The 26,115-nt window shown below is 33.9% G+C and overlaps 2 protein-coding genes, 1 long non-coding RNA gene and 3 other non-coding genes across 6 annotated transcripts; 4 read left to right on the forward strand and 2 right to left on the reverse strand.

Annotated features, from left to right (window-relative positions):
- Positions 1-203: 203 nt before the first annotated feature.
- LOC121997310 (casein kinase 1-like) lies at positions 204-5,453 on the forward strand. The gene is made up of 14 exons (XM_042551661.1): positions 204-818; positions 936-976; positions 1,189-1,258; positions 1,331-1,479; positions 1,594-1,689; positions 2,840-2,910; positions 3,597-3,658; positions 3,750-3,813; positions 3,905-3,989; positions 4,104-4,230; positions 4,359-4,432; positions 4,512-4,572; positions 4,649-4,782; positions 4,868-5,453. The coding sequence occupies exons 1-14, from the start codon at positions 743-745 to the stop codon at positions 5,204-5,206; spliced, it is 1,449 nt and encodes a 482-aa protein (XP_042407595.1). The 5' UTR covers positions 204-742; the 3' UTR covers positions 5,207-5,453.
- Positions 5,454-6,033: 580 nt separating this feature from the next.
- Positions 6,034-6,105, forward strand: TRNAW-CCA. The gene has a single exon. It is a non-coding gene; the product is annotated as a tRNA-Trp (tRNA).
- An 80-nt stretch (positions 6,106-6,185) lies between these two features.
- Positions 6,186-6,257, forward strand: TRNAW-CCA. The gene has a single exon. It is a non-coding gene; the product is annotated as a tRNA-Trp (tRNA).
- A 77-nt stretch (positions 6,258-6,334) lies between these two features.
- TRNAW-CCA lies at positions 6,335-6,406 on the forward strand. Its single transcript has one exon. It is a non-coding gene; the product is annotated as a tRNA-Trp (tRNA).
- Positions 6,407-9,607: 3,201 nt separating this feature from the next.
- On the reverse strand, positions 9,608-11,265 carry LOC121997311 (FCS-Like Zinc finger 7-like). The gene is made up of 2 exons (XM_042551662.1): positions 10,824-11,265; positions 9,608-9,984 (listed from the first exon to the last, which is right to left on the reverse strand). The coding sequence occupies exons 1-2, from the start codon at positions 11,228-11,230 to the stop codon at positions 9,828-9,830; spliced, it is 564 nt and encodes a 187-aa protein (XP_042407596.1). The 5' UTR covers positions 11,231-11,265; the 3' UTR covers positions 9,608-9,827.
- Positions 11,266-12,303: 1,038 nt separating this feature from the next.
- On the reverse strand, positions 12,304-25,557 carry LOC121997312. The gene is made up of 4 exons (XR_006116256.1): positions 25,514-25,557; positions 13,515-13,721; positions 12,720-12,824; positions 12,304-12,629 (listed from the first exon to the last, which is right to left on the reverse strand). It is a non-coding gene; the product is annotated as an uncharacterized LOC121997312 (long non-coding RNA).
- Between the last annotated feature and the right edge of the window lie 558 nt (positions 25,558-26,115).

Genomic DNA, 26,115 nt, shown 5'->3' on the forward strand with positions numbered 1-26,115 from the left:
ATGTACAATTATGAAATTACAATTACTATAATGTTTAAAAATAAAAGAGACATCTTTTCATATAATTATAGAGGATATTTTATATAACTATAGGCGTCTTTTGTCACCGTATAGATGTTTTATAAAATAAGTAAAAGTTTGAAATTAAAATGTTTTTTTTAATACAATAAATTAATATTTTGCTGTTGGACTTGGGTCTATTAAGCTAAGCGATTATTACATGTTTCATTTTCGCGGTGACTTTTGTTGATTTTTTCCGCCTTGTTTTCTCAATCCAGATCTTGGCAACCGCCGGATCGGTTCCTTTTGTGGGCAATCGGCGATCTTAGCTCCCGGTGGAGGGGTTTTTCGTCACTCAACTCGGCGGATTTAATCTTCTAGGATATTTCTATGACGACTTGTTCGATCAGAATCGGTGGGCGGAGAGAAGCATTCATTGAATCTGTTTTCGCAGGTGCCGGTCGCTTTGCCGAGGTTGTGTGTGGTGTCTGGGTGGCGGTGCCGCGCTCCGAATCGCTATGATTTGATTTTTTAGGGCTTCTAGATCTGAGATTGAAGGACTGATCGTGCCACTCTACTGTGATCGAATTCGTTGTTCGTTCTGTCCGTTTTTTATTTTGGGGTGGATGAGAGTTGTCATGCTAAATTCTGGTGATTTGCGTTAGGGGATTGATAATCTAGAGATCTGTGGCTTTGTTCCCATTTGATTGTTGTGGGTGTACCAAGGACAGAATACTAAATCATGGATCACGTGATCGGTGGAAAATTTAAGCTGGGAAAAAAAATTGGAAGCGGTTCTTTTGGCGAGCTCTATCATGGTATTTTGTATCTCTCCGATCTTTCGGATCAATCTTGTAGTTTTGTAATTTGAGATTTATTGGCTTCTATCGTTTTTCTTTGATTTTCCCCATTTCTTCTTTGTTGGTTTGATTCAGGCGTTAACATACAAAGTGGAGAAGAAGTGGCAGTTAAGCTGGTACGTCATACGCGGTGCTACAATGTCCAAAGTTTAAGCATTTACACTTTGGAATATAAGATGTGTTTACTAAAATTACTTGAGTTCATTTGCATTAAGTTTATTTTTTGTGTATGGTCTCGGTTCTAGTCTAGTAGTTAATTTGATCTATTGATATGCTTTTAATTCTCAGTTATACCCATCTGATCTTGGCATTTGCCAATTATTATCAGGAATCTGTGAAGACCAAGCATCCTCAGCTTCATTATGAGTCAAAGGTGTATACACTTCTCCAAGGAGGAAGTAAGTAACTATGGTTCATTTGTCTTCTTGGTCAATGCATAATGATGATTTAGCTTTGTATTTCCAATGCAGCCGGAATCCCCCATCTGAAATGGTTTGGTGGAGAAGGAGAATACAACATCATGGTCATTGATATTCTTGGTCCTAGTCTTGAAGATTTGTTCAACTACTGTAACCGAAAGTTCTCGTTGAAAACAGTCTTAATGCTTGCAGATCAGTTAGTAAGTTTATAATTTCCCCTGGATTGTAGTATGCTATTTCAAAGTTGGATCTTTGATAGTTCTGAAATTATGCTCTCTTGAAGCATTGTCATAATATTTCCTTTTTCTTTAAAGATAAACCGGGTGGAGTATATGCACTCAAAGGCTTTTCTTCATCGCGATATAAAACCAGATAATTTTCTTATGGGCCTTGGCCATAAAGCAAATCAGGTGTGTTCATAATACATCTCTATTCTGCTTCCAGAAGTTAGGATGATATGTTTTAGCTTAAGATATTTGCAATTGAATGACCAACAGAGTACGTTGCTCATTATAATGCATACAGATAAAACGAAATTGTTTGTATGCTATTTTGTGTTAAACTTGTTATTAATAATGGTTTACTTTGAACAAGCATTCTATGAATGGCCTAATATTTAGTCATTTGGTTAGCTAGTTCTTTCTCTCCTAAGCATAACTATATGGCTGGGATTTACACACAGATGTCTTGAATGTTTTTGTTCTGAATGAGAGAGCTTCAATAACATTATCATTATAGTATAGTCATGTCAGTACATCTTTGAACAAGCATTCTATGAATGGCCTAATTAGTTGTTTGGTTAGTTCTTTCTCTCCTAATCCTATATATATGGCTGGGATTTACGCCCAGATTTCTTGAATGTTGTTGTTCTGAATGAGAGAGCTTCAATAACATTATCATTATAGCATAGTCATGTCAGTACATCTTTGAACAAGCATTCTATGAATGACCTAATTAGTTGTTTGGTTAGCTAGTTCTTTCTCTCCTAAGCATGTCTATATGGCTGGGATTCACACACAGATTTCTTGAATGTTTTTGTTCTGAATGAGAGAGTTTCAATAACATTATTATTATTGTATAGTCATGTCAGTACATTTTCTTCTCATGAATAGTTATATTTATGATCCTATTAAAATGAGTAAATTTGCCAAGTTTGATTTAACTTTTGGATTGTCAATGTGACATTCAAGGGATGTGCCATTTTATTTTTCTTAGAACAGTGAAGGCAGTAGTTTTCTTCTTGAAACTCTTCAGTTTCAAGTCATGTGATTACACATGCTTTGGATTATTGTTAATAACTCAGATTCAATAACTTGGTTTTCAGATGGGCCCTCTAATTGGTTTGTTTGTACCGTTGAAGTCATTTGCACTGTTGTTTGAAATGTTAGTATTCGCATGCACTTGGCAATGTCTCTTCATCTTCTATATGTATCTAAGACTATGTTCATTTCAATTCTTACTGATGTCAATTGATAGATTTTGTGTGTGTGTGTGTTAGAAATGGAGCAACTGAGTCTTCACTTTCTGATTTGTTGATTGGTATTGCCTTTTGACTCTCAGGTTTATATTATTGATTATGGTCTCGCAAAGAAGTACAGGGATTTCCAAACTCATAAGCACATACCTTACAGGTAATCAAAACTTGATCTTGATATAATGATTCTATTTTTTTTTTTTTTTTTACTGCATAGCACGTTTTGGCACATTCTTCTTGAGGTGTTGATGTTTCAATAGTAACAAATATGCAGAATCTTTGATGAGTTTGTCTTGTTTCTCTTAGTTTATACTTTATAGTTTATTTCTTTATAAGTTTCTTCATGTCAATACTAGCCACTGTTAGTGAGACTTTTCATCCCGCCCCTAAAAGTTCATCTTTACTATACATACCTTTTTATGAGCAACTTGACAAAAAGGGAAAAGAGTTAATCAGAGGGGGAAATAAAATTTGAGATGCCTGTACAGTTTTTTCTGAATCAAGATTATTTGATCGATTTCAGGGTTTTCTGTGAGTTCTGAAAGGAACTGATTTCTTTTGGGGGTTGAGTTATAGTAAACGAACAATTAGGCATGACACTTAACAATCTTTGGTGACTAACAAGAAATGTACAAACTAAATTGAGCATAGAATTCTGTCTTCATAAGCAAGTTTTGTTTTATGACTGTAAATTGACTTTTCTTTGGAATCTTTTTCTTGTTTTTATTTACTCCATCCAGCCTAATGAATTTTGTTATGTTTTATATCTTCCTACCATGGGTTTTTGTTGAATTGTTTTATAGGCAGTCTGTTTTTGGTTTCATATGGTGTATCCATTTACAGGGAGAATAAGAACCTTACAGGAACTGCAAGATATGCAAGTGTTAATACACATATAGGGATTGGTGAGTTTCTTGGTCCTTAAATATTAATGCAAGTATTCTGTACTTAACACTGTTCTTTTGTATTTACTAATGCATGATTGTTTACATGCAGAGCAAAGCCGAAGAGATGATTTGGAATCTCTTGGTTACGTGCTTATGTATTTTTTAAGAGGAAGGTTGACATCTGTCCATCTACCGTCTTTTTTTTCATTTTTGTTTCTGTTGAATACTTAATACGATATCTCTGGTGGTTTTACTTTGCCTTAGCCTTCCTTGGCAAGGGCTTAAAGCTGGCAATAAAAAGCAAAAGTATGACAAAATTAGTGAGAAGAAAGTGATAACCTCTGTGGAGGTAATTCAGAATCCTTCTTTTACAAACTTGGGAAAACTTTAGTCAGCCACTTTTATTTTTATTTCAATTTGCATAATGATTGTGAGAGATTTTGGATTTTCTGATGTAAAACAGGCACTTTGCAAGTCATTTCCCTCAGAATTTACATCTTATTTCCACTACTGTCGATCCTTGCGTTTTGAGGACAAGCCGGATTATTCATACTTGAGGAGGCTATTCCGTGAGCTATTTATTCGAGAAGGTCAGCAAAATTACAATTGTTGTCTATTGTTCTCCTTATTCTTTTTTGTTGAATTGGCAGTCCACTTTATACTCTGTCCTTGTTTTAATGTGGTATACAAATTTGTCTCTTGATCCATGTTGTCACAGGGCATCAATTTGATTATGTTTTTGACTGGACCATATTGAAATATCCTCAGATGGGCGCTAGACCTCGATTGCGTGTATGCATCTCAAGATTCTCTTGCTATGTTCCTAGTTTTACCTCCTGTGATGACTTTTTATGGAATATTTTTTTTTCAGCAAGTGAATGATAGGAGTGGAGCTATTGCTCCATTCCCTGAAAGGCCAGAAGGAACTTCAGGTTCTATTTTTTTTCAGAGTTTCCTCATAGTCGTCGACAAAGTTTGTCCTGCTAAGTTGTTTCTTCTTATTAGCAGGACCTGTTGTGCGTGATAGATTCTCAGGTGCCATTGAAGCATTTGCTTGGATGAATGCCTCAGGCTCTGGTCATCAAGGCGAAAATTCCAAGCGCAAATCTCCTAATCATGTCCTCTTTTCGTCAAAGCAAGCTGTAAGTTCTATTTGTTCTCCTTTTAGGTGGAATATTTGTCAGGATGTGATATTATTGCCGCCCATATTTTTGCTTCAAATTTCAGGTTGATCCTGAGAAAACACGACCATCATCGCGCAATGGAAGCACTTCAAGGAGGGCTGCTGTGTCAAGCAGCAGACCCAGTTCTATCGAACCTAGCAACGCCCATAACGGCAGAATAAGTGGGATATTTTCAAGTGGCAGCCGACCATCTAGTAGTCATCAAAGAGTTCAACAGCCTGCAGTGGATTCTAGGCCATCATCCATCTCCAGATCAGCTGCTGTTAGAGGTACTCGCAACGAATCTTTTCTACGCAGCTTCGACCTCCTCTCTCTCGGTACTGAGAAGGCAAGAAGTGGAAGTAAACAGAAAGCAAAGCAAACTCCTTTCCTTCTGCCATAAGATGTACCTTCAAAGATTCCCTGAGTTACAATAGTGCTCCACACCTTTTATGGTGATGCCTTTGAGCACATTGTTTCCTGCCTGATGGCAAGTTACAAACTTCGGAAACATTCCGACTGAGACTAGTAAGCAAATTAATGCACAATGTTGGCGATCTTGGGCAATAAAGCGCCTAAGAGCCAGTGATATCGTGTTCTTATATTGTTGTTTTTAAGAGTAATATATTAATATTAGGATATCTTGGCTATGTGTGTGATTCGTGGTATGTTTTTTGAGTTTAATTTCTAAAATTCTTAAAACGCTTGGTTTTCCTTGTTGTTCAAATATGATTTGATTTTTTTTAGCATGATTTAAACTTGTATGATTAATTATTAAATTCGATATAAGTTTGGTTGTTCATTTTAAGTTATTTTAATTATTTACCATGATAAGACTGTTTTTATGTATATGATTCATAAATTTTAGTCATGAGTAATGTTAATGAAAAATTCACAACCATATTTATGAACATCAACGAGTTGAATTTAAGTTTATTTGTTTAATCTCATGAGTTATTTATTAAACGAATATAAATAAGTTAGGAAGTTAATGATGATGATTTTGTAAAGAAAAGAAAATTAATTTCAAATATACCTAGCTCTGTTCAATCTGGGGCGATCAATTTACTCGTCCAGCGAAAGGGGCTGACAAGTTTGGGTTCTGCTTACAAAAAGGATGTGTGTTCTTTTTCTGAGGTAAAAATACTGCGTCAAGATTAAAAATGTTACAAAAAAATATTTATCTATTTATGTATTCATATAACATTCATTAAACATTAATAAAAACGTGGATCCGTGGCGCAATGGTAGCGCGTCTGACTCCAGATCAGAAGGTTGCGTGTTCGATTCACGTCGGGTTCAATTCCCTTCTAACTTATTTTTTCCTTTAGAAAGAATAATAATTTTATCAAAACTATCAGTTAAAACAGTAAAAATAAAGTGGATCCGTGGCGCAATGGTAGCGCGTCTGACTCCAGATCAGAAGGTTGCGTGTTCGATTCACGTCGGGTTCAATTCCCTTCTGCCTTATTTTTTCCTTTAGAAAGAATAATACTTTTTTGAAACTTATCAATTAAAACAAAAGATAAGTGGATCCGTGGCGCAATGGTAGCGCGTCTGACTCCAGATCAGAAGGTTGCGTGTTCGATTCACGTCGGGTTCAATGCCCAGCTTTATTAATTTTGAACTTTATGACAATTATTGAAGACGTCGTCTGATGAGATGGGTCCCAACACCCTGCGAGTTCTATCAGTTCAGTTCAAAGTTTGAAACTAAAATTTTTAACTAGACGTGCGAAATTAGAATGGCGTGTCCAAGGTAAGATCAAGTTTGACTTTTCTTTGCCTTAAAATTAAACCTTTTGAGACAAGGAGTGCCTCAGTCCATTTTAGTCAGATCTCAATTACCTCCTTACTTTTTTTTAAATTTTTTTTTTCTAATTATTAATTCAGATGCTCAAGTTTCACTCGATCAATTCATCCGTTGAGTGCATTTGAAAATATGAATGGTGCATTTGATTGAGCGATATTATTCTTAATAATTTTGATTATTTATCTAAGATTATCAATAAAAATTTTATTTGGTTTTCGTAATCGATGATTCTTGAGTAATATTTCATGTCCGATACGTCAGCAAAAATGACATGCAACCAGAAATTAGAAAACTTCAGAAAACTAAGGGGGCGTTTGGTACGCACGTTTTCCATTTTCATTTTCTGGAAAACGCGCGTTTTCTGAAAAACGGTGTTTGGTTTACGTTTTCCGCGCGCGTTTTCTAAAAAATTGACTATCGTTTTCTAGAAAAACAGAGAATGACAAAAAGTCATTTTCTGTTTTCTAGAAAACGCGCGTTTTCCAGAAAATGAAAATGAAAATGTGCAAACCAAATGCACCCTAAAGTTTTTCTTGATTCCTAGGTTAACGAATTTTTTTTACCCAAAATATCTTCGGATAAGAGAAAAATGTGACAAAAAATAAAAACATAAAAATAAAATAAAAAATATAATAAAATTAAAAATGTAAAAAAATAAAAACCCATAAAAAAATAAAAATAATAAAAAATTGTAAACCCCCTTAAAAATAAAAGAAATTAAAAATAGAATTAAAAAAAATTAAAAGATAGGAAAAAATATAAAAAAACGTAAAAACAAAATTTTTTAAAAAAGTGAAAAATAATGAAAAAGCGTTAAAAACATAAAAATTGTAAAAAAACATAAAAATTTTTAAAAAACGTAAAAACCAAAAAATAAATAAATAAAAATAAAAAACTTAAATAAAAAAATAAAAATAAAAAACTTAAAAAATAAAAAAACTTAAAATATAAAAAAGGTAAAAAAACTTTAAAAAAATAAAAACATAAAAAAAAATTAAAAATAAAGAAAATGTGAAAAAGAAAAAGTAAAAAATATAGAGTTTAAATAATAATAATAATAATAATAATAATAATAATATTATTATTATTATTATTATTATTATTATTATGTATAGTTGGTTTTGTAGTTGAGAGTAATATAGTAAAATATTAAATTAGGTTATTCATTAAAATCCTCAAACAAATAAGTTTTTGTTGCATTACTAGATTGAACCAAACAACATTTGGTTATATTTTATTCTCCATAACCTTGGTTATGTGATTATCTGATAATCATATAACCAAGGTTATATATATGATAACTTGAACCAAACGTAAGGTGTGTTTGGTTGGAGATTATCCTTGATAATTTTAGTTATTCATCCGAGGTTATTATCGAAAACCGTGTTTGATTTAGGTAATCGATGATTCCCGAGTAATATTCCATGTCCAACACGTCAGCGAAAGGGACATGTACCCTTAAATCGAAAAATCTTGAAAAACTGAGATTTTTCTTGATTCCGAGATTAACAAAAAAAATTTATCCAAAATACCTTCGAATAAGAGAAAAATATGATAAAAAAGGAAAATATAAATTAAAAAATTAAAAATTAAAAATTAAAAATAAAATATTTAAAGAAAACATAAAAAAAAAATCAAAAAATAGAAAAATGTAAAAATGGGAAAAAAATAAAAAACATAAAAAAAATAGAAAAAATGTAAAAAAAAAATTAAAACGTAAAAAATAATAAAAACGTAAATAAATTAAAAATATATATATATAATAGAAAAAAAACATAAAAAAAATAAAATTTAAAATTTAAAAAAAAATTAAAAAAAATAAAAAAACTTTAAAAAATTTAAAAAAATAAAAAAAAAAATGAAAAGAAATAAAAAATACATAAAAATAAAAAAAAACGTGAAAAAAAAAAATTAGAGTATAAAAGATATATAGGGTTGATTTTATAACTAAAGGTAATATAGTAAAATATTAAATTAGATTATTTATTAAAATCTTCAAATAAATAAATTTTTATTGTATTATTTAAAGTTAATCAAATAATATTAAATTATATTTTATTTCCCATAATCTTATATATATATGATTACTTAATAATCACATAATTAAAATTATAAATGATAATTTAAATCAAACGCATGCTAATAATATTACACCGACAGTCGACCTCCAGTCTTTACCATCCCTAAAGGGTCGTTCTAGTGTCAAACCGTTGAGTATATTTGACTCGACGACGGACTCGTGAGTTCTCAAAAAAAAAAAAAATCACATAAAACTTGCTTGATTGCTTAAAAAAAACAAAAAAAGTCAACAAATTTAACTCTTTTATCTATTATGTCATTTTGGAGAAGCGCAACTAATTGTCCACTTGATGTAGTCTAATTAACCAAACAATTAAATTGAGAAATCGCACAACAATTATCCACTAATTAATTAATTAATTAGGCCAAATGGCATGCCTTCCTCGTCCAAGCCAAAAACAAACTGTGAAATCACGAATAATCTTACAACAAACCTGTATTCATATTAATCTAAATGATTTAAACACACTAAAACATATTAAATTATCAACTTACTATTGTATACCACAAGAACAAAATGTATCTCTTATAAAGCAGGCTTATTTTATCATCACTTGCTTTCCTAAATATTCTTTCAAGAAACAAGTCATAGAATTTGAACCATCAGCTCAACTGTGATCAGTGGCTGCAATTCCTTAACAGTCATCCACAGGCTTGATGCTAATAGACAATTCGATCTCTAGAAAAAGTTTGGAATTAAGATCAAATCTCAGCCAAGAACTTTTGGCAGCAGCCTTCACAAAGTGCTTGCAAGAATCACAAGGACAAAGTTTGATTCAGAAGTTGTGGGCAAAACATGAGAGAGCATAAAGGAGGCTGATAAATTATGGTGCAGCAACTCTTCTTCACACAGGGATCAAAACACATAGAAAAGTTTGCCATTACTTTGCATCTATGATCACAGAACATATTCTTCTGGAAAGATGAGTCACTTTTTTTTCCTTTTTATTTTTATTTCTAACTCTCCCATAACAAAAGGAAAAGATGGTTCTCAGAGCACAATAATTAGCATAAGGTTCACATAATATGTTCTATTGACTGAAAGTAATGCTGGAGTGGCCATAGAATAATCCAGCTACGTCTACGTTTACCTTGTATTGTAGGATTTACAACACATTAGCTGCCGCTGGAAGCTAGGCAGCAACGACAGATTCACCATTGTCAGATTTCTCGGTCGTGTTGGATGCTTGAACAGCATCCTTCATGGAAGTCAAAGAGCATTTCTCCTTGATCTCAACTTGGTTTATGTGTTGTTGCCTGCACTCGAGGCTACAGAAGGCAGTATCACCCCTGTGAAGAATGATATGTAGCAGTAATTCCAGTTAAGCTCGAAGCATAAAAAAATCAGCATTAATGACAGAATTTATGGACGTTGAAGTGAAGGACAAGTTGCCAAATAGATATTGATGAATTTTTTCCACATTCAACTGTTTCATTGAAGAAATCAAACAAAAAAGAATAAAAGCAAAGATTAGGATCCAAGAAAGATATAAACAAGATAATTTAGAAGCTCTTCCAATATAAATTATATATACATGCTGATCGTATGTATGTATGAACTAGCAATATCAACTACAATTTTTTGCATGTTCAGCAAACAATTCTGTCTAAACAATTTCAGCACATAAAGTGAAAAGAATAGTATGAAACATTTGAGACAATATCTCTCGCAGTTCACAGTATTTTTCTAAGCCTGAACAAAGATTTACAGCTTGCCAATTACTGATTTGTGACATGATCTGGCTGCTATAAATTGAAAAAGATAGCTGAACAATATTGCAAAGTGGCAAGCATTTGCAACAGCTTGAATATTTCCAATGGGGTAAGCATGAACTTAAATATCTACATGCTTTCATTCATCAGAAAAAGGAGAAGAAGATACACACAGGTTTGCGTATGATCAGTAAGTAAATATGTGCACAAAATCATCTCCATGATTTCCTATGGAGCAGAATCGAACAATGGCAAGGAGGGAATCAAATCAGAAATTTCTTTTTAAAGGAAATGTTAGACAAAACCCAAAAATAGCAGAAAAATAAGAACAAGAGATGATGAGACATCCAAATAAAAAAAAAAAAAAAAGCGAACCCTAAAAATCATTTTCCCCCTTTGTTGACGCTGAGAAATACCTATACATGAAGGTGTCGCGTCCGGGGCCGAGGCGGCGCTTGCAGAGGCCGCAAGCCATCAAAAAGGGCGCGGTCTCCGTCACCGCGAAGTCGCTGGAGATCCTCCGCCGCCCTCGTCCTCCGACGCCACTGCCCGGTGGAGCCACTCCGCCAGAGTGGTATCCGGCCTCGATCCAGTTGACACTCACGAGTTCTCCTCCGACGAGGACCTTCCGCGGAGCTCCCTCCGCAGGATCCACGTCCGCGGCTTGGCGCTGGGCGCGGTGCTCCTGGAGGAGGCGGCTGCTGCTCTGGCTGTCACCGCCCGCCGGACGCGGGGTCTCCCCCTCGGCGGCGAACTCCGTCATGCTGGTTGTACGCCGCATGGCGGGCCGCATGGCGGGCCGCGGGCGCTTCTTTACCATCATCGTCGTCCTTCGAGCGTCCTCCCTCGCTCTTTCGCTCGAGTAGCGAGGGAGGCCACTAATATAGGACAGGGAAAGCGACACGTGACCGGAGCAAAGGCGGTGAGGTCACCGCGGAGATTGAGAGTGGGAGAGTGGTTAATTAAATTAACATGGGTAAATTTCATTTACCGCCCATCTTTATATTATTTTTCAAACTACCATAGAAACTTTAGATTATCACAGTACAATACAATACAATTTAAAATTCATAAATTAAAAAGTAGCACATCCAATTCCCTCGAGTTAATTATCGTTAAAATTATGATAAAATTAGAATTTTCAAAATTCACTTAATTTGACTCCATAATTTATGGTTATAAAATTAAAAAGTTAGAAAATCCGCCATTATTTAATTAACAAATTAATGATTTGAGAAAACATAATAATAAAAAAAGAATAAGTAATTTTTTAAAGAAACTGTTATATTTCATTTCAATTCTAGTGTGAATTTAGAGGTTTGTTCTTCTTTAATAGATGTTATAAATGAAATTCTAGTTTGAATTTAGAGGAAAAAATTAGTATCATTTATTTGTTCTTCTTTAATAGATGTTATAAATGAACTTCTTCCAGCTATTTTAATAAAGAGAAATCATACCAAACCAAAAATAAATAAATAAATAAAACATTTTGAATATCCAAATGCATCTAATTTTAGATTTCAAAAGGATCATTTTTTAAAAACATTCCTAAAATATTTTTCAAACTCCATAATACCCTCTTCTCTATGTGTCCTCCCTTATTAAGGAAATTTTGAAATTTAATTTGGTTAATTCAGTTTTTTATTTTATTTTTTTAATTCGATTAGATTTTAATTTTAAAATTCATAATTCCGTTAAATCGAGTAAAGATATTATTTTTTATTTAAAAATATAATTAAATAAATATATAATTAATTTAATTAATTTAAATTTAAAATTCTAATTAATTCAACTGAAAATTGAATTAACGAATATAAAAAGTACATATGAACCACAATAGATGACTCAGTGTCACAAGCAATTTGAGCTCACAATCGTCGAGTGTGCTGCGTGGGAATTGAGCCCTAGTTGCCTAGAATGCCGGTAAACAACAAAATGTAAATTCCAACATGAATCTGATGAACATTCCTGACCAAATCTGATTGGGCCTCTCTATCAATGCAATTTAAATTTGATCATACTTTATGGACGACTGAAACATACACACAAAATGGGAGCCCAAAGGTTCTTACAAAAGATAGTTGTTTGTTCATCTCGAACTCGTGTTTACCTCCATCTTTATGGCCTCAGCTAATTGTTGTGGATCATATTCTGCTCCAAAGAATCTAACCATCTCCATATTTGAATCTAGTAGGTACCCGAATTGTGAAGGCATGGCATCCCTGCAAGTTTGGCTTTAAGCAAAATCAGTTTCAGACGCATTACACATTGTCTGATGATTCGACAAGATAAATTTTGCCTTCTTCGTCGACCTTGTGGTATACGCGGAACCAACCCCCGTGTAGTCTGTCTTATAGCAGATTCAGGACCTGTTATTCCTATGATCAAATTCTTGGGAGCACGAAAGGAAGTGAGAGCTGGAATACAGAAACAAAATGGCAAAATTATTAGCCAGAAAAGAAAATATTGAGTTACAACCAACCTTTCAGATAAACCTTCAGTGGAGAGTGACAAAAACAGACATGATCTTGAAATAGGAAACATTCTCTATTAAAGGCAATTTTCAATTAGAAATCGTTCGATAATCATCTTTGTTACAAACTAAAGCTGGAGGGAACCGAGCCACATGGTAAGTCAAGCAGATAAATTAACTTGTCATTTTTTTTATTTTTTTTTTTGAGAGGACTGCATCTCAAGAGAATGATATTATTTTAGATAATAAAAGTCAAATGCTTGCTAAAGTCAAATGCTTGCTAAAGTCCAATTGTGTTACCAATTGTTATGTGCAGTTGTTTAGTTCACTTCATTTGTCATGTATTCTTCTACCAGATACGGTAAAGATACCACTTTTGTGTCTATATATTCTAAAAAAAAGGAAAAAAAAAACAACCATTTAGATATAGCGTTGAGTTTATTTGCGGCATAAAGAAGACCAATACAGAAACAGATAAGCAAACCTGAATGGCAACAAACAAACATTCTGCCAAAGTTAAACCTATAATGAAGTTATCTTAAAGCTAAAACCAACCATGTATTGCATGCAATCTTAGACATTAGTTTTAAATTGTTTTGAAAGCGAACCCAACAGATCTGCCAGAAAATATCACCTAGTATTTTCATAACGTCAGCCATTTTTTAACTTGTCTTGGACCAGCATCAGGTGATGAAGTGTAACCCAAGTACATGAGTACCCATTTGCCACAGAAGGTTGACTCAGTAACAGTGTTATTTTCAGTATCAAACAACTTGAACGGTCCCTCCACTAGCTGGTCTGTTGTTATTATTTCTCTCAAAACTAATACTTTGTTCTGAACCTGGAAAGGATATGCAAGCAGTAAAGTTTGATAGATTATATGAGAATGGAAAAAAAATAACATAACAAAACAAGATGCAGGCATTGTTAATCATTCAGCAAGATGTAATGCTCCATTCTTTGGGATTGCCTGTGAGTATATCTCCAGCCATTTTTGTTCTGTTTAGGACAATCTCACTAGTCAAAGTAAGGGTCAAAAGTTGTCTTTTCATTGTTGGTAAAATGTTTTAGTCAGCACTATCTTTCCTCGTTCTAAATTATAATTATCCTGAGTTAAACAAGGAGAGTTCTGACACTCGATGCGCGTAAATTATATACACTTTTATACATACTTTAACGCACATTCACGTATTTTATTTGCGTTTAATCTATGCATTTCTACACCTTTTATAGTATTTTCAGTACATTTACTCTTCTTTGTTGAAGATATGCTCTTTGTGTATTTTTCTGTTTACAGACATCGCTTCTGGAGTGAAAACGGTATTCGTAGACAATTCGGAGAACAAACGAAGACAAAGGGACTTGGCCGTGTGGAATCCACACGACCGTGCCACTTACTGGAGGTGGAGAAGACCCAGGTTGTGTGATCCCACACGGTCGTGCTATAAAACAAAGAAGAAGATAGCCCTGGCCGTGTGGGTTTCCAGAGAGTAAAAAAAAGTATGGTCGTGTGGATCCACAGCCGTGTTGGATTTCCAAAGGCAAAAAGATTGTGGCCGTGTGAATTCACACGACCGTGTTGGTGCAATTTGCACTTACGGTCTAACTCAGATTTTGATGAATGATAAGTGAATTAAGCTAGGTGTTATCATGATCTAACCTTGTTACCAAGTGTGCAAGGTTAACTAACTTGACGGGTCAAGAGGACCTAACATCAAACAGGAAGTCTAGTCGGGATGTGCAATTTCTGAGTGGCAAAGTCCATATGTGTGATTCCGGCAAGAGATCGGGATGTACGATTCCCGAGTGGCAAAGTCCGGATGTACGATTCCGGCAAGAGATCAGGATGTGAGATTCCTGAGTGGCGAAGTCCAAATGTGCGATTCTAGCAGAAAGACCAGGTGGGTCAGATTGACATCAAGGAAGAAACTTGACACACGGTAAGTGAAGATAAGTCACTGGAGGAGAGTGACTAAGTGAGGACGCGTCCCAATTGAGGGGGCAGTAGGCGTTGGTTCAATTTTGGTTCATTTCGGAAATCTAAATTGAGACCCTGACTAGATCCTGGTCTGAAGGATAAGGTCTAAGTCATAAATTAATCTTATTATTGTTGTGCTAACTTTGTTTTGTAAGTTAGATATTGTCATGTTGGACTAACCTAGCTTGTAGGCGAAAGGAGCAAAAAGGTTTCGGGTGAGCAGTACTCGAGGCGCCTTCAAGCGTTGGAAGGCGCCTTCAATACTATTCATGGAAAGCACCTTCGGTGCTATAAAAGGCGTCTTCTAATGAATAAAATTCAGACCTCATCACAAATAAGGAGCAACGATTTCGGGATAGGATTTTGCCTATAGAAGGCGCATTCCAGCCTCTATAAAAGGGCATCCCAACCAAACATTCAACATCAACTTCTATACGAGCTTCAATGCGTTCGATTGACTTTCTGACTGCTTCGGCTTCCTGCTGCTGGCTTACTATGACTCTGCTACGCTCGCCTGCCACCGAGAAGCCATCTAAACACCAAGCTCGAGCCGACTATCTACATAAAGTGTTTAGTAACGAAGTGTTAATTTCTGTTCTTAATTACTTCAAATGAAAAGTGTAGCTTACTACACTCTTTCGACTCTTTTTGTATTCGATCACCTCTTCCAGCGGTTCCGGAAAAGGTTTTTAGTGAATTACCCGTCGATAGATCCGCGGGACCTGGGTCTTGGAGTAGAAGTCGCCGAAAGCTCTGAACCAAGTAAAACCGAACCGTGTCTTTTACTTTTATGTTTTCTATTCTTGTTTCCGCTGTGTTTACTTTATCTTTTAAAAGTAAAAGAAAAGTTTTAAAAATCACATGATTCACCTCCCCCCTCTCACGTGCGTCTCGATCCAACAAGTGGTATCAAAGCAAGGTTTTGCTATGAATTGGTGCAACCATCAATCAAGCAGAGGAACCATTTTTTTTTTATTTCGATTTTTCGTGCCTTATTTGAATTGGTAAAATTACCTCTTCAGATAATTATTTTTCATTCGGTTTTTACTCGAAATTGGTGCAACATCACTTGAGTCGTCGACCTATTTTTCTCAAACACTACTAATCTAAAACCAAGTCTTGGTACCTCCTAGTTGTCTATTTTCAGTTATCAATGCCCCAACTTGAGGGATTCAATACCGCTCGTCCTCCTCTCGTCAACAGAAATGATTTTTCATATTAGAAGAAGAGGATGAAAGTTTACTTGAAAATAGACATCAAGTAATGATTCACCATCCGACGAGAGTATCGGGTGCCTGTAGACGAAGCAACAAAAGTACCTCTAATCCTGAAAGATGAAGTCCAGAAGATAAGAAGAAAGCCCAGATCGACTCAAAAGCGTTGAACACGATCCAGTACAGACTCACAAAAGAAGAACTCAACTGAGTCGGCCCACACGAGAATGCAAAGGAGCTATGGGGCAAGCTCTTCGAACTACACAAAGGAACTACCGACTCAAGGGTAACGAAGCATGATCTATTATTGAATTCTTTACTTAATATTAAATGCAGGACAGAGAAACCACAAGCCAACTACATGCGAGGATCAAAGATATCCTTAACGGTCTACACATGATCGGACATCAACTCGAGAATCGCGATGTTATCAGGTACGCTCTGAACTCGTTCCCTCAAAACTCACTATGGGCATCGATCGTAGATGCCTATAAGGTTTCAAGGAACCTCTCAAAATTAAAGTTAAATGAATTATTTTATGAATTAGAGCTGCACGAATAAACTAGCAGTCTAAAGGTCGAGAAAGGAATTACATTTCTTGCCGGCACTTCGAAGGGAGCTAAATCCGAAGCAGAAATTGAACCCGAATTAGAATCAAACGAAGAAGAGCAACTAGTGAACATAGTAAAGAAGATGTTCACCAAACACAAGAAAAGCTTCACCAAACACGACATGAAGAAGATGTCCAAGTTTGCATCCAATAACTCAAAGGCAAACGTCACATGCAACGGTTGCAACAAGAAGGGGCACTTCAAACACGAATGTCCGAACGAAGACAAGATCAAGAAGCAAAAGAAAGCACTAAAGGCAACTTGGACCGAGTCTTTTTCGGATGGATTGGAAGCTGATGAACCAAAGCAAGCTAGCTACCTCGCACTAATAGCAACCAAAAGTGAATCAAATCCAGAAGAAGAGTCTGAATACGAGTCTAGCAACGAATCCGCATCCGGTTCGGACGAACCAACTGGGATTCATGTTTGATTATACTGTAATTTTTTTTAAAATTATTTCCTACTTAAACAAAAAATTAACAAAAACTGAGGAACACGCTAAACTCCTCCTTAAGGAAAATAAGGAACAACTTGTTGGAAATTTCGGGCCGCAAAAACCGCTTTTTCGCGTTGCGGAAACCCCGATTCCCATGCCACCAGATCCGTGCGAAGTAAAATTTTCGAAAAACATTATGAGTACGAGTTTCTTATGCTAGTTCTAAACTAGATCTACAAGGAGAAGGAATTTACCCTTGATGCGATGCCCTTCGCAATCCCGCTCGTCTAACGGTTTGCCGGATCTCGAGATCGTCAAGTGTACGATCCTCTAGAAGTATCCACACGAACAAACTAGGTTGAGAAGACCAAACAAAGGTGTGCTAGCACCTTAGATGGTTCGGCCAAGGAGGAGGAGAGGGAGAGGAGAATGAGAGCAAGGAAGAAGATGGAATGAATGCCTTGAATGAAAATCAAATTTTCATCCACACCATAAGTGGTCGGCCACTTAATGGAGTTGTAACCTCCATTCTCATTTAATGTGGCCATTAAAGAGGAGATTTGTAACCTCCATGAGGTGGCACACACATGTGCTAAACATGATGATGTGTAACACCATTATTGGCCACTTAATGTCAACTCACAAATGAGGTGGCAAATGGTCAAGTCAAACTTGACCTTTCATCTTCCTTCTCAAGTCAAGTCAAACTTGACCAAATCTCTCTCATGGTTGATATAATCTAATCATTTGATTCAAACCAACTTAATATAATGAATCTAATTCATTTAATTAAATTGATTCAATGAGTCATAATCTAAATTAGACTCATTGAACACATGAATCAACTTGAGTCCAACTCAATTAGTTCAATTAGGATTACTCTTAATCCAATTTGATTCATCACATGAATCTGATCCTCTTGGTTCATCATATGAACCTAATCTCCATCTAATTGTCCTTTGTGTGTGACCCTATAGGTTCTTATAACGTTAGCAATGCTCCTAAACTAATTTAGAAGCATAAGTAATGAGCGGTATCTAGCAACACATCATTACTACCCAAGTTATAAGAATGTTGAGATCCAACATCACCTTGTGACTACTAATTATGACTCTTCACAATATATGACATTGTCCTTCTATCCTAAACATCTAGATTGATCAATGTGAGGCATAGACCGTGTCATCCTCTAATCAATCTAAATCTTGAATCCCAAGTAGACTCACTCGATCAAATGAGCTCAATATCTCATATTGACTCATTTGGGCATGGTCATGCACTTAGTGGTCTCATTCTATCAAGAATATCAATGTCACTCCCGTCATATAGGAGGGATAGATCCCATCTACATCACTCACATCTCTCTGCATAATTTGTTACATTCCCAGTAATCGCCTTTATAGTCCACCCTGTTACGCGTGACGTTTGACGAAACCAAAGTATGTAACTCCTTATGTAGGGATCCATGGTGACTTCAGGTCCAAGGACTAGTAGTCATACTAATAGTCACATGAGAAAGTATATGACACTCATATAACGATCCATGATACTTTCTCATGGCGAGTCATTCAGTATACATTCTCCAATGCATACCCATGTGTCAACTTGATATCTCTATATCCATGACTTGTGAGATCAAGTCATCGAGTTGACCTACATGCTAGTCTCGTCGCATTAACATTATCCCTGAATGTTAATACTCGACTAGGAATGATTAAGAGTAGTGTTCCCTATATCATCTCACTATCGGTTCAACTAACCGATTGATATAGGTAAGAACCCTCTACTCAAAGACGCTATTATACTTAGTTATTTGGCACCAATACAAGTAAATATAATAACCAAAACAAATGCCTTTATTAATATACAAGAATATGATACAATGAGTCCATACAACAATCATCAAATGATTGGCTCTAGGGCTCTAACTAACACAACTGAGTTTGATGTCCTTAACTGACCAAGTTCAAGACAAAAATTAACTCATGCTACAAATCTTATGGAAGAAAATTCTATCTTGAAAAATCAAATTAAAGAGTTAAAAGACCAGTTGGAAAAGTTTACCTCAAGATCCAAGTATTTAAATATGATACTTGGATCTCAAAGAGTTGTGTACAATAAAATCAAATTTGGATACAAGTTAAACTCTACATTTAAATCATTTTTAACCCTAACTTAAAATTCAAAATTAACTAAAGCTTAAGTTCTAAGAGCGTGCCTAGACACATAAATAGGGCTCAATCAATACTATGTACCAAAAAATAAAATTCACTATATAAATCAAATAAATCACTCTCAACCTCAAAAATTAAACCTCCAAAAAGAAATTCAAATCTAAAGAATAAAATCAAATCAAATAAACATAAATTAAACAAAAGCAAAATCAAACTAAACTCAAATTATAACCAAGTCTATTACAACTATAAAGCAAATTGACACAAACCTAAAACTTAAAAGTTCAGTAATTCACGGGGAGACTCCAAATTAGTTGACACCTCCAAAAATAATAAGTTATCCGATTGGATAATTAGGACTAGCATAAATAGGGACAAAAGTTTTGGATGATAGTAGGTTAAGAAAGTTCTGCCTATGCATGTCTAGGAACATATGACTTCGACTTAGTGCATTTGGCTTAGTGGAACTAACTGAAGCTACCCCTTACTAATCCTAACTGATTAGATCAAAATTTTGTATTAAGTTTAGAGGATAGGACTATTTGAAAATTTTTAAAAGTGTGGTTACTTTAACGATATCCAGGTGACTTACCACAGCTTAGAAGTTTATTCAAAGAATGCTTGTTTGTTGAACCCAAAGTTAAAATTGAATCTAACACAAGTTAAATCAAACCCTAAAATTCAACTTAACTCTTCTCACAAAATTATAAGATTGCCTGAATGAAAATACAGATCGGATGAGATGAATAAATTAAAATTAAAATCAAGTCAAATTAAAATTAAATTTAAATATAAATTAACTTTAAAATTAAATTAATTAAATTCAAATTTAAATTAACATTAAAATCAAATTAAGTAAATTCAAATTGATTTAATTAAATAAAATTCAAATTAATTAAATTAAATTCAAATTAATTAAATTAAATTCGAAGTAATTAAAATTAAAATCAAATTAATTAAATTTAAATTCTAATTGAGTTAACTAATTCACACTTAACCTAAAATCTTTTTCCTACTCTTTGTAGAAATCTAGATGGATATTGGACAGTGATTCCTCCTGATATATGATCAGGGATCAAGCAATGTTCACAAAATTAACCTTCAAAAGATTAGGAACAGTTGTCTTTGAAACAACGACAAACTAAAGGTAATTGGAATAGATAACATTGAACTAGAATCTAATTTCATTATTCATAAAGTACTACTTATTAAAAATTTTAAATTTAACCTACTCAGCGTTAGTCAATTGTGTGATTCAGAGTATAAAGTATTCATTGAATATTTAATTAAACATATGAAAGACCCTACAATAAAATTAAAAGGACTTAGAAATAATAATATTTACATGATTAACCTAGCCAGCTCCTCACTTAAGTGTCATCTGACACAAAAAGAGAAAATCTGACTATGGCATAGGAGAATGTCCCACACTAACTTTAGAAACCTTATCAAACTAAATGGCATAGTTAGAGGACTACCAAAACTACCCAACTTAAACTCAACAATTTGTAATGTTTGTCAACAAGGAAAACAGACCAAATCAACCTACAAATCAACTAATCAAACTCAAACCATTTCAACACTTGAATTATTATACTTAGATTTATTTAACTCATATAGATTTAAATCTATAAATGGAAATTTATATTATCTAGTAATAATTGATGATAACTCAAGCTTCACTTGGGTATAATTTTTAAAAAATAAAGATGAAACATTTGAAATATTTAGTAATTTTTGTAAACAAACTAAAAATGAAAAAGATTCAAAAATTAAAAGAATTAGAAGTGATAACAATAAGGAGTTTAAAAATCATAGGTTTACTAAATTATGCTTAGAAAATGGCAACCATCAAGAATTCTCTTGTCCCAATACACCTTAACAAAATGGAATAGTCGAAAGGAAAAATAAAACCCTCCAAGAAGCCACTAGGACAATGCTAAATGAATATCAACTACTAAAATATTTTTGAACAGAAACTGTTAGTACAACCTGCTATGTACAAAATAGAACAACAATTAATAAAAAATAAAATAAAACCCCATTTGAAATTTACTATAATAAATTACCAAATATTAAATACTTTAAAGTATTATAGAAGTGTCATAGGTAGTCTATTATACCTAACTACAAGCTGACCTGACATACTATTTACAGTTAGTATATGTGCTAGATATCAAACTTATGCTAAGGAAGCTTATCTCAAACTTGTTAAACGAATTTTCAGATATCTAAAAGATATACAAAATATAGGAATGTGGTACCCTACGACAACTAATTTTAACCTTTTAGGATGTTATGACTCAGACTATGCTGGCTCTAAATTAAATAGAAATAGTGTAAGTGGTGGATGCCAATTACTTGGACTATCACTTAGTAGAAAACAATATTGTGTTGATTTATCTACAACTGAGGCAGAATATGCAACTATGGGTGAATGTGTAGCACAATTGTTATGGATGATGCACACATTGCAAGACTTTAACTTAAATTATAAAAATATAAAAATCTTTATTGATAACATAAGTTTAATAAACTCAAAAATCTAGTGCATCATTCAAGAACCAAACATGTAGAGGTTAAACACCATTTTGTAAGAGATTATGTAGCCAAAGGCGATATTGAACTCAATTATGTTGAGTCAAAATCGAATTTTGCTAACATATTTACTAAACCATTATCAAAACTCGAATTTAGCAACTTACAACAAAAATTAGGAATGTGTACGATAAACTAGGACTGCTATTTTCAAAATAATTTTCAAATGTTTCGCAAATTCTAGGAAAATTCTTTACTTATATTTTCTAAAAATTCTCATTTTCTTAGTATTTCAAAATTATTTTTGGCCTCCATAGAAAGCATGCTCCTATAAATCTAGATATCGAGCATCTCACAAACACAATAGGTCTACCTTGATTGTGTATTCAAAAACTTAGAACAGCGTGAGATGCATAGGCCTATTGTCTGAACTTCAGATGCTTATATCAGTGCATCAGCATAAGTTTGGACGAAAAATACTAAAATTACAATGATCAGGTTAAGTAATCTATTTTAATCAAACACTAACGAGGTACATTCACTTAACTTGACTAACCAAATGAACATTGCTATCTTCTAATAGTTAATTAGTAACTAACAGTTAGACATTTAAGGCTACATTTTTTTAAAAAATATTTGTTATAATATATCAAGTTCAAGGGAAGACATTTAAAATTACCTTCAAAATGACTTAATTCTCGCCTTACTCTTTTTTGAAACTAAAGAAGATTCTAAAGCTTACTCATTTTTTTATCTTGGTTTATAATTTTAAATTTTACTTTAAAAACCCCTTTTGTAAATTTTGTTTGAAAAATAATTAAAAATACTTTGCAAAAGAGGTTGGTTTGAAAAACTCTTTTCTTTGAAAACCTTACTTTCAAAACTACCTGACAAAACTTGCTTTGTGAAAAAAAATCTCAAAATATCTGTTTTAAAAATAAAAGTGTTTTGAAAATTAAAGTGATTTGAAAAATACTTGAAAAACTTCTTCGACAGAAAATGTGTTGAAAAAATAATTTGAAATTTTTTTTGAAAAAGTATTTTATCCCTTTGAAAACTGTTTTTATAAGTACTTTGAAAATCAATTTTAAAAATGTTTTTGAAAATTTATTTTGTTTCCAAATTACTTTGAAAATATTTTTTTTAAAAAAATTTGTTTTCAAAAGTTCTTTTTACAAAATCACACTTTACAAACTGCTTTTTGTGTTTTTGAAAAAGGTATTGAAAAAATATTATTTGCAAACTTATTTCAAACTCATTTTTGCTTGAATGTTATTCTAAAGAAGTTTTTAAACTTATTTTGCTTAGCTAAATCTCCTTGACAACACTTTTTAAAGTGTTAAAACCCTTTGAAGATTTCTTTCAATATACTTGATAAATTTTATTAACTCCTCCTACCAATAAACCTATAGATTTTTATAATTACTTTGAAAGTTTTATACTTATTAAAAGTTTCATAATTTGCTACATTTATCTGCATTTTTTTGATGAATGACAAAGGGAGAGGGTACGAGTTAAATATAAGAAAAAGACAAACCAAATCTTGAAAACATTAACCCTAAAATGATCAAGATAATAAAACAACAATTGATCTTACTTAAGTTTTATCTCTTGAATCAATTGTCATTACTTTTTTTGCATATCTTTTTCTAACTTTAACTTAGGTTGTTATTGCATCAAAAAGGGAAAGATTGTTTGTGCAATTTGCACTAACGGTCTAACTCAGGTTTTGATGAATGACAAATAAGTTAAGTTAGGTGTTATCATGATCTAACCTTGTTATTGAGTGTGCAAGGTTAACTAACTTGACAAGTCAAAAGGACCTAACTGTTGGACCACTAGCAACCGGCTAGGGGGGGTGAATGACCCTGCAAAAGTAAGACGAACCTTTCTCGACTTTAAAGCGTAAACACTTGCATAAACAAAATAGATAAACTGAAAAGAAGAGGCACAACGAATTACTTGGTTACAACCGGAGAGGTTGTTAATCCAAGGAAGATGAAATGCTCAGTAAACTCTCCTTCAGGTGGAGAAGCCTCTTACAGTAGTTGAAATACTCAATTATAGCTCAGAACTCAATTAGGATTAATCACAAGTGTTGTGTTTAATTCCCTAGGTCCAGAAGTCTTTTTATAGCCCCTGGAAAAACTTATCCTGGGTTAGAAAACACCCCTAACAGGTTGGAAGGCGCCTCCAGCGAGGCACTAAAGGATAAAGCTTTATCCTTACTAACGGCAGAATTTGCCAGTCGAAGGCATCTTCCATGATAGGTTGAAGGCACCTTCAAGGGACTGAAGGCGCCTTCAAGGGACTGAAGGCGCCTTCCATGAAGGCTTGAAGGCACCTTCAAAGTGTTGAAGGCGCCTTCCAATAGAAAGGCACGAGGGCACCTCCAATAGCGTTGGAGGCGCCTTCAGTAACTCCCTTTGCTCTTTCCGCTGCTCCAATCGCTTGGGTGAGTTCGTCCATTTGGAATAGGGCTCACCCGAACCCAATTTTCGATGTTCTCCTCGAGCAACCTTCCTCCCCGGCTTCTTGTCCCTCGAACCGCCGCGCGCGTCCTTCTCGTCTGTCGGTGTACTCTTCCACGGCACCTTATCCCTCAGACGCACCGAGCTCGTCGGCTCTCTTCCGTGCCGTCATTCTCGCTAGCCGCGTCTTCCGCTCGACTTTCTGTGCTCTTAAGCTCCTGCACACTTAGACACAGAGATCAAATACTAACAGAACCTAACCTGACTTGGTTGATCACATCAAAACTATAACGAGGTTCCAACAATCTCTCCCTTTTTGATGTGATCAAATCCAAGTTAAGTTAGGATAAATCACAAAAAATAGTTTTAATTTTTTCAAGAAAAAAATTTGCAAGTAAGAAAAAATTTTCTAAGTAAAATTTTGCAAGAAAAATTTTACAAGTAAAAAAAATTTGTGCAATTTAAAAAAAAATTACAAGTAAAAAAATCTTTGCAAGTACCCCCTAGACTTGTTCTTCACTACTCCCCCTTTTGGTCACATTAAGAATGGGGTATTTTAAAATGTCAAAAAAAATGAATCTAGTGGAAATATGAAGGTCTAACTATTTTAAAAAAATATTTGCTTAAAAAAAATTCTAACAGAATTTCTTTTGACAAGCAATTTTAAAGCATTTTTATAACTACTAAATGCTTAACAGTTAGTCAATTAAATACTTATTTCAATAATTGGCTTACAGGTTGTGGTGAGACACTTGGCCTTCTTGGATAATGGAACAACAACCACTTTCTAGACAAAGCTTTTTAAAGAAATTTATATTTAATTTTCTCTCTGAAAGCCTAAGTCCCCAAAAAAAATAGTCTAGATATGATTTTGGAATCCAAAATAGATTTCTTCCAACTGGATTAATTAAGAATTTCTTAGGTACGTATTTCTTTAAAAAATTTCTAATTTGGCTATTATATTATTTAAGGTACCAATTCAATCCACTATATCTTCTAACATTTTGAATCTGTGAGCATGCGTAATTTTTCAAATGTTCTATTTCCTTTTTCAAGTTTTCATTTTCAATTTTTATTTTATCAAAGTCTTCTAATCAACAAGATTTAACTAGAGTTGATTTTAATTCTTTAACTTCTTTTTCTAATTTACAACAATTTTTGGTTAATAGTTTTATAAACTGAAATAACTTGTCAGGAGGAAAAGACCGTACCTGACTTACCTTGTCGATCCCGTGATCTGAAGCTCCCCCTGAAGTATTGTTTTCTTCCGATGTCGCTCCCCCTTCATCAATGCTCTCGATGCTCATTTCGGACAAGCTTGATACGTCTCCGTCTTCTTGGTGACTTGCCACTAGCGCAAGTCCGGCGAGGACTATCAATGGCAGATATTATGGCCTATCAAATATGGAATTTATTTTGTCATAATTGTGTTAATTAGCTGTGTATATATTATTACCTAGAGTAGATTATTTGTAATTAGTACATACTTAAATTAGATTATCAGTAATTAATATGGTAGCTATATTTACTTTGTTACTAAAGATAAATTGTAAAGCAATTCTATTTAATGAGAAAGCTCCGGAGAAGAAAGGGACACTTTTTCTGGAATTTCAAAGCTGTTTGTCATGGTATCAGAGCCAAAGGAAGGCTGAAATTTCTTCTGCCCTTAAAGCTCTCTAGTTTGTTTCTTTTGGGTTGATTTCCAATCAACAATTTTTTTTCTCTCGGTTGATTGACTTGTGATTGAGAGTTTGGATTAAGATTTCTGCTTTTCTGGATTGACTTGTTTTTCGGATGGCTAATGAGAATTTTT

The sequence above is a fragment of the Zingiber officinale genome, chromosome 6A (genome assembly GCF_018446385.1).
Source record: "Zingiber officinale cultivar Zhangliang chromosome 6A, Zo_v1.1, whole genome shotgun sequence".
NCBI lineage: Eukaryota > Viridiplantae > Streptophyta > Magnoliopsida > Zingiberales > Zingiberaceae > Zingiber > Zingiber officinale.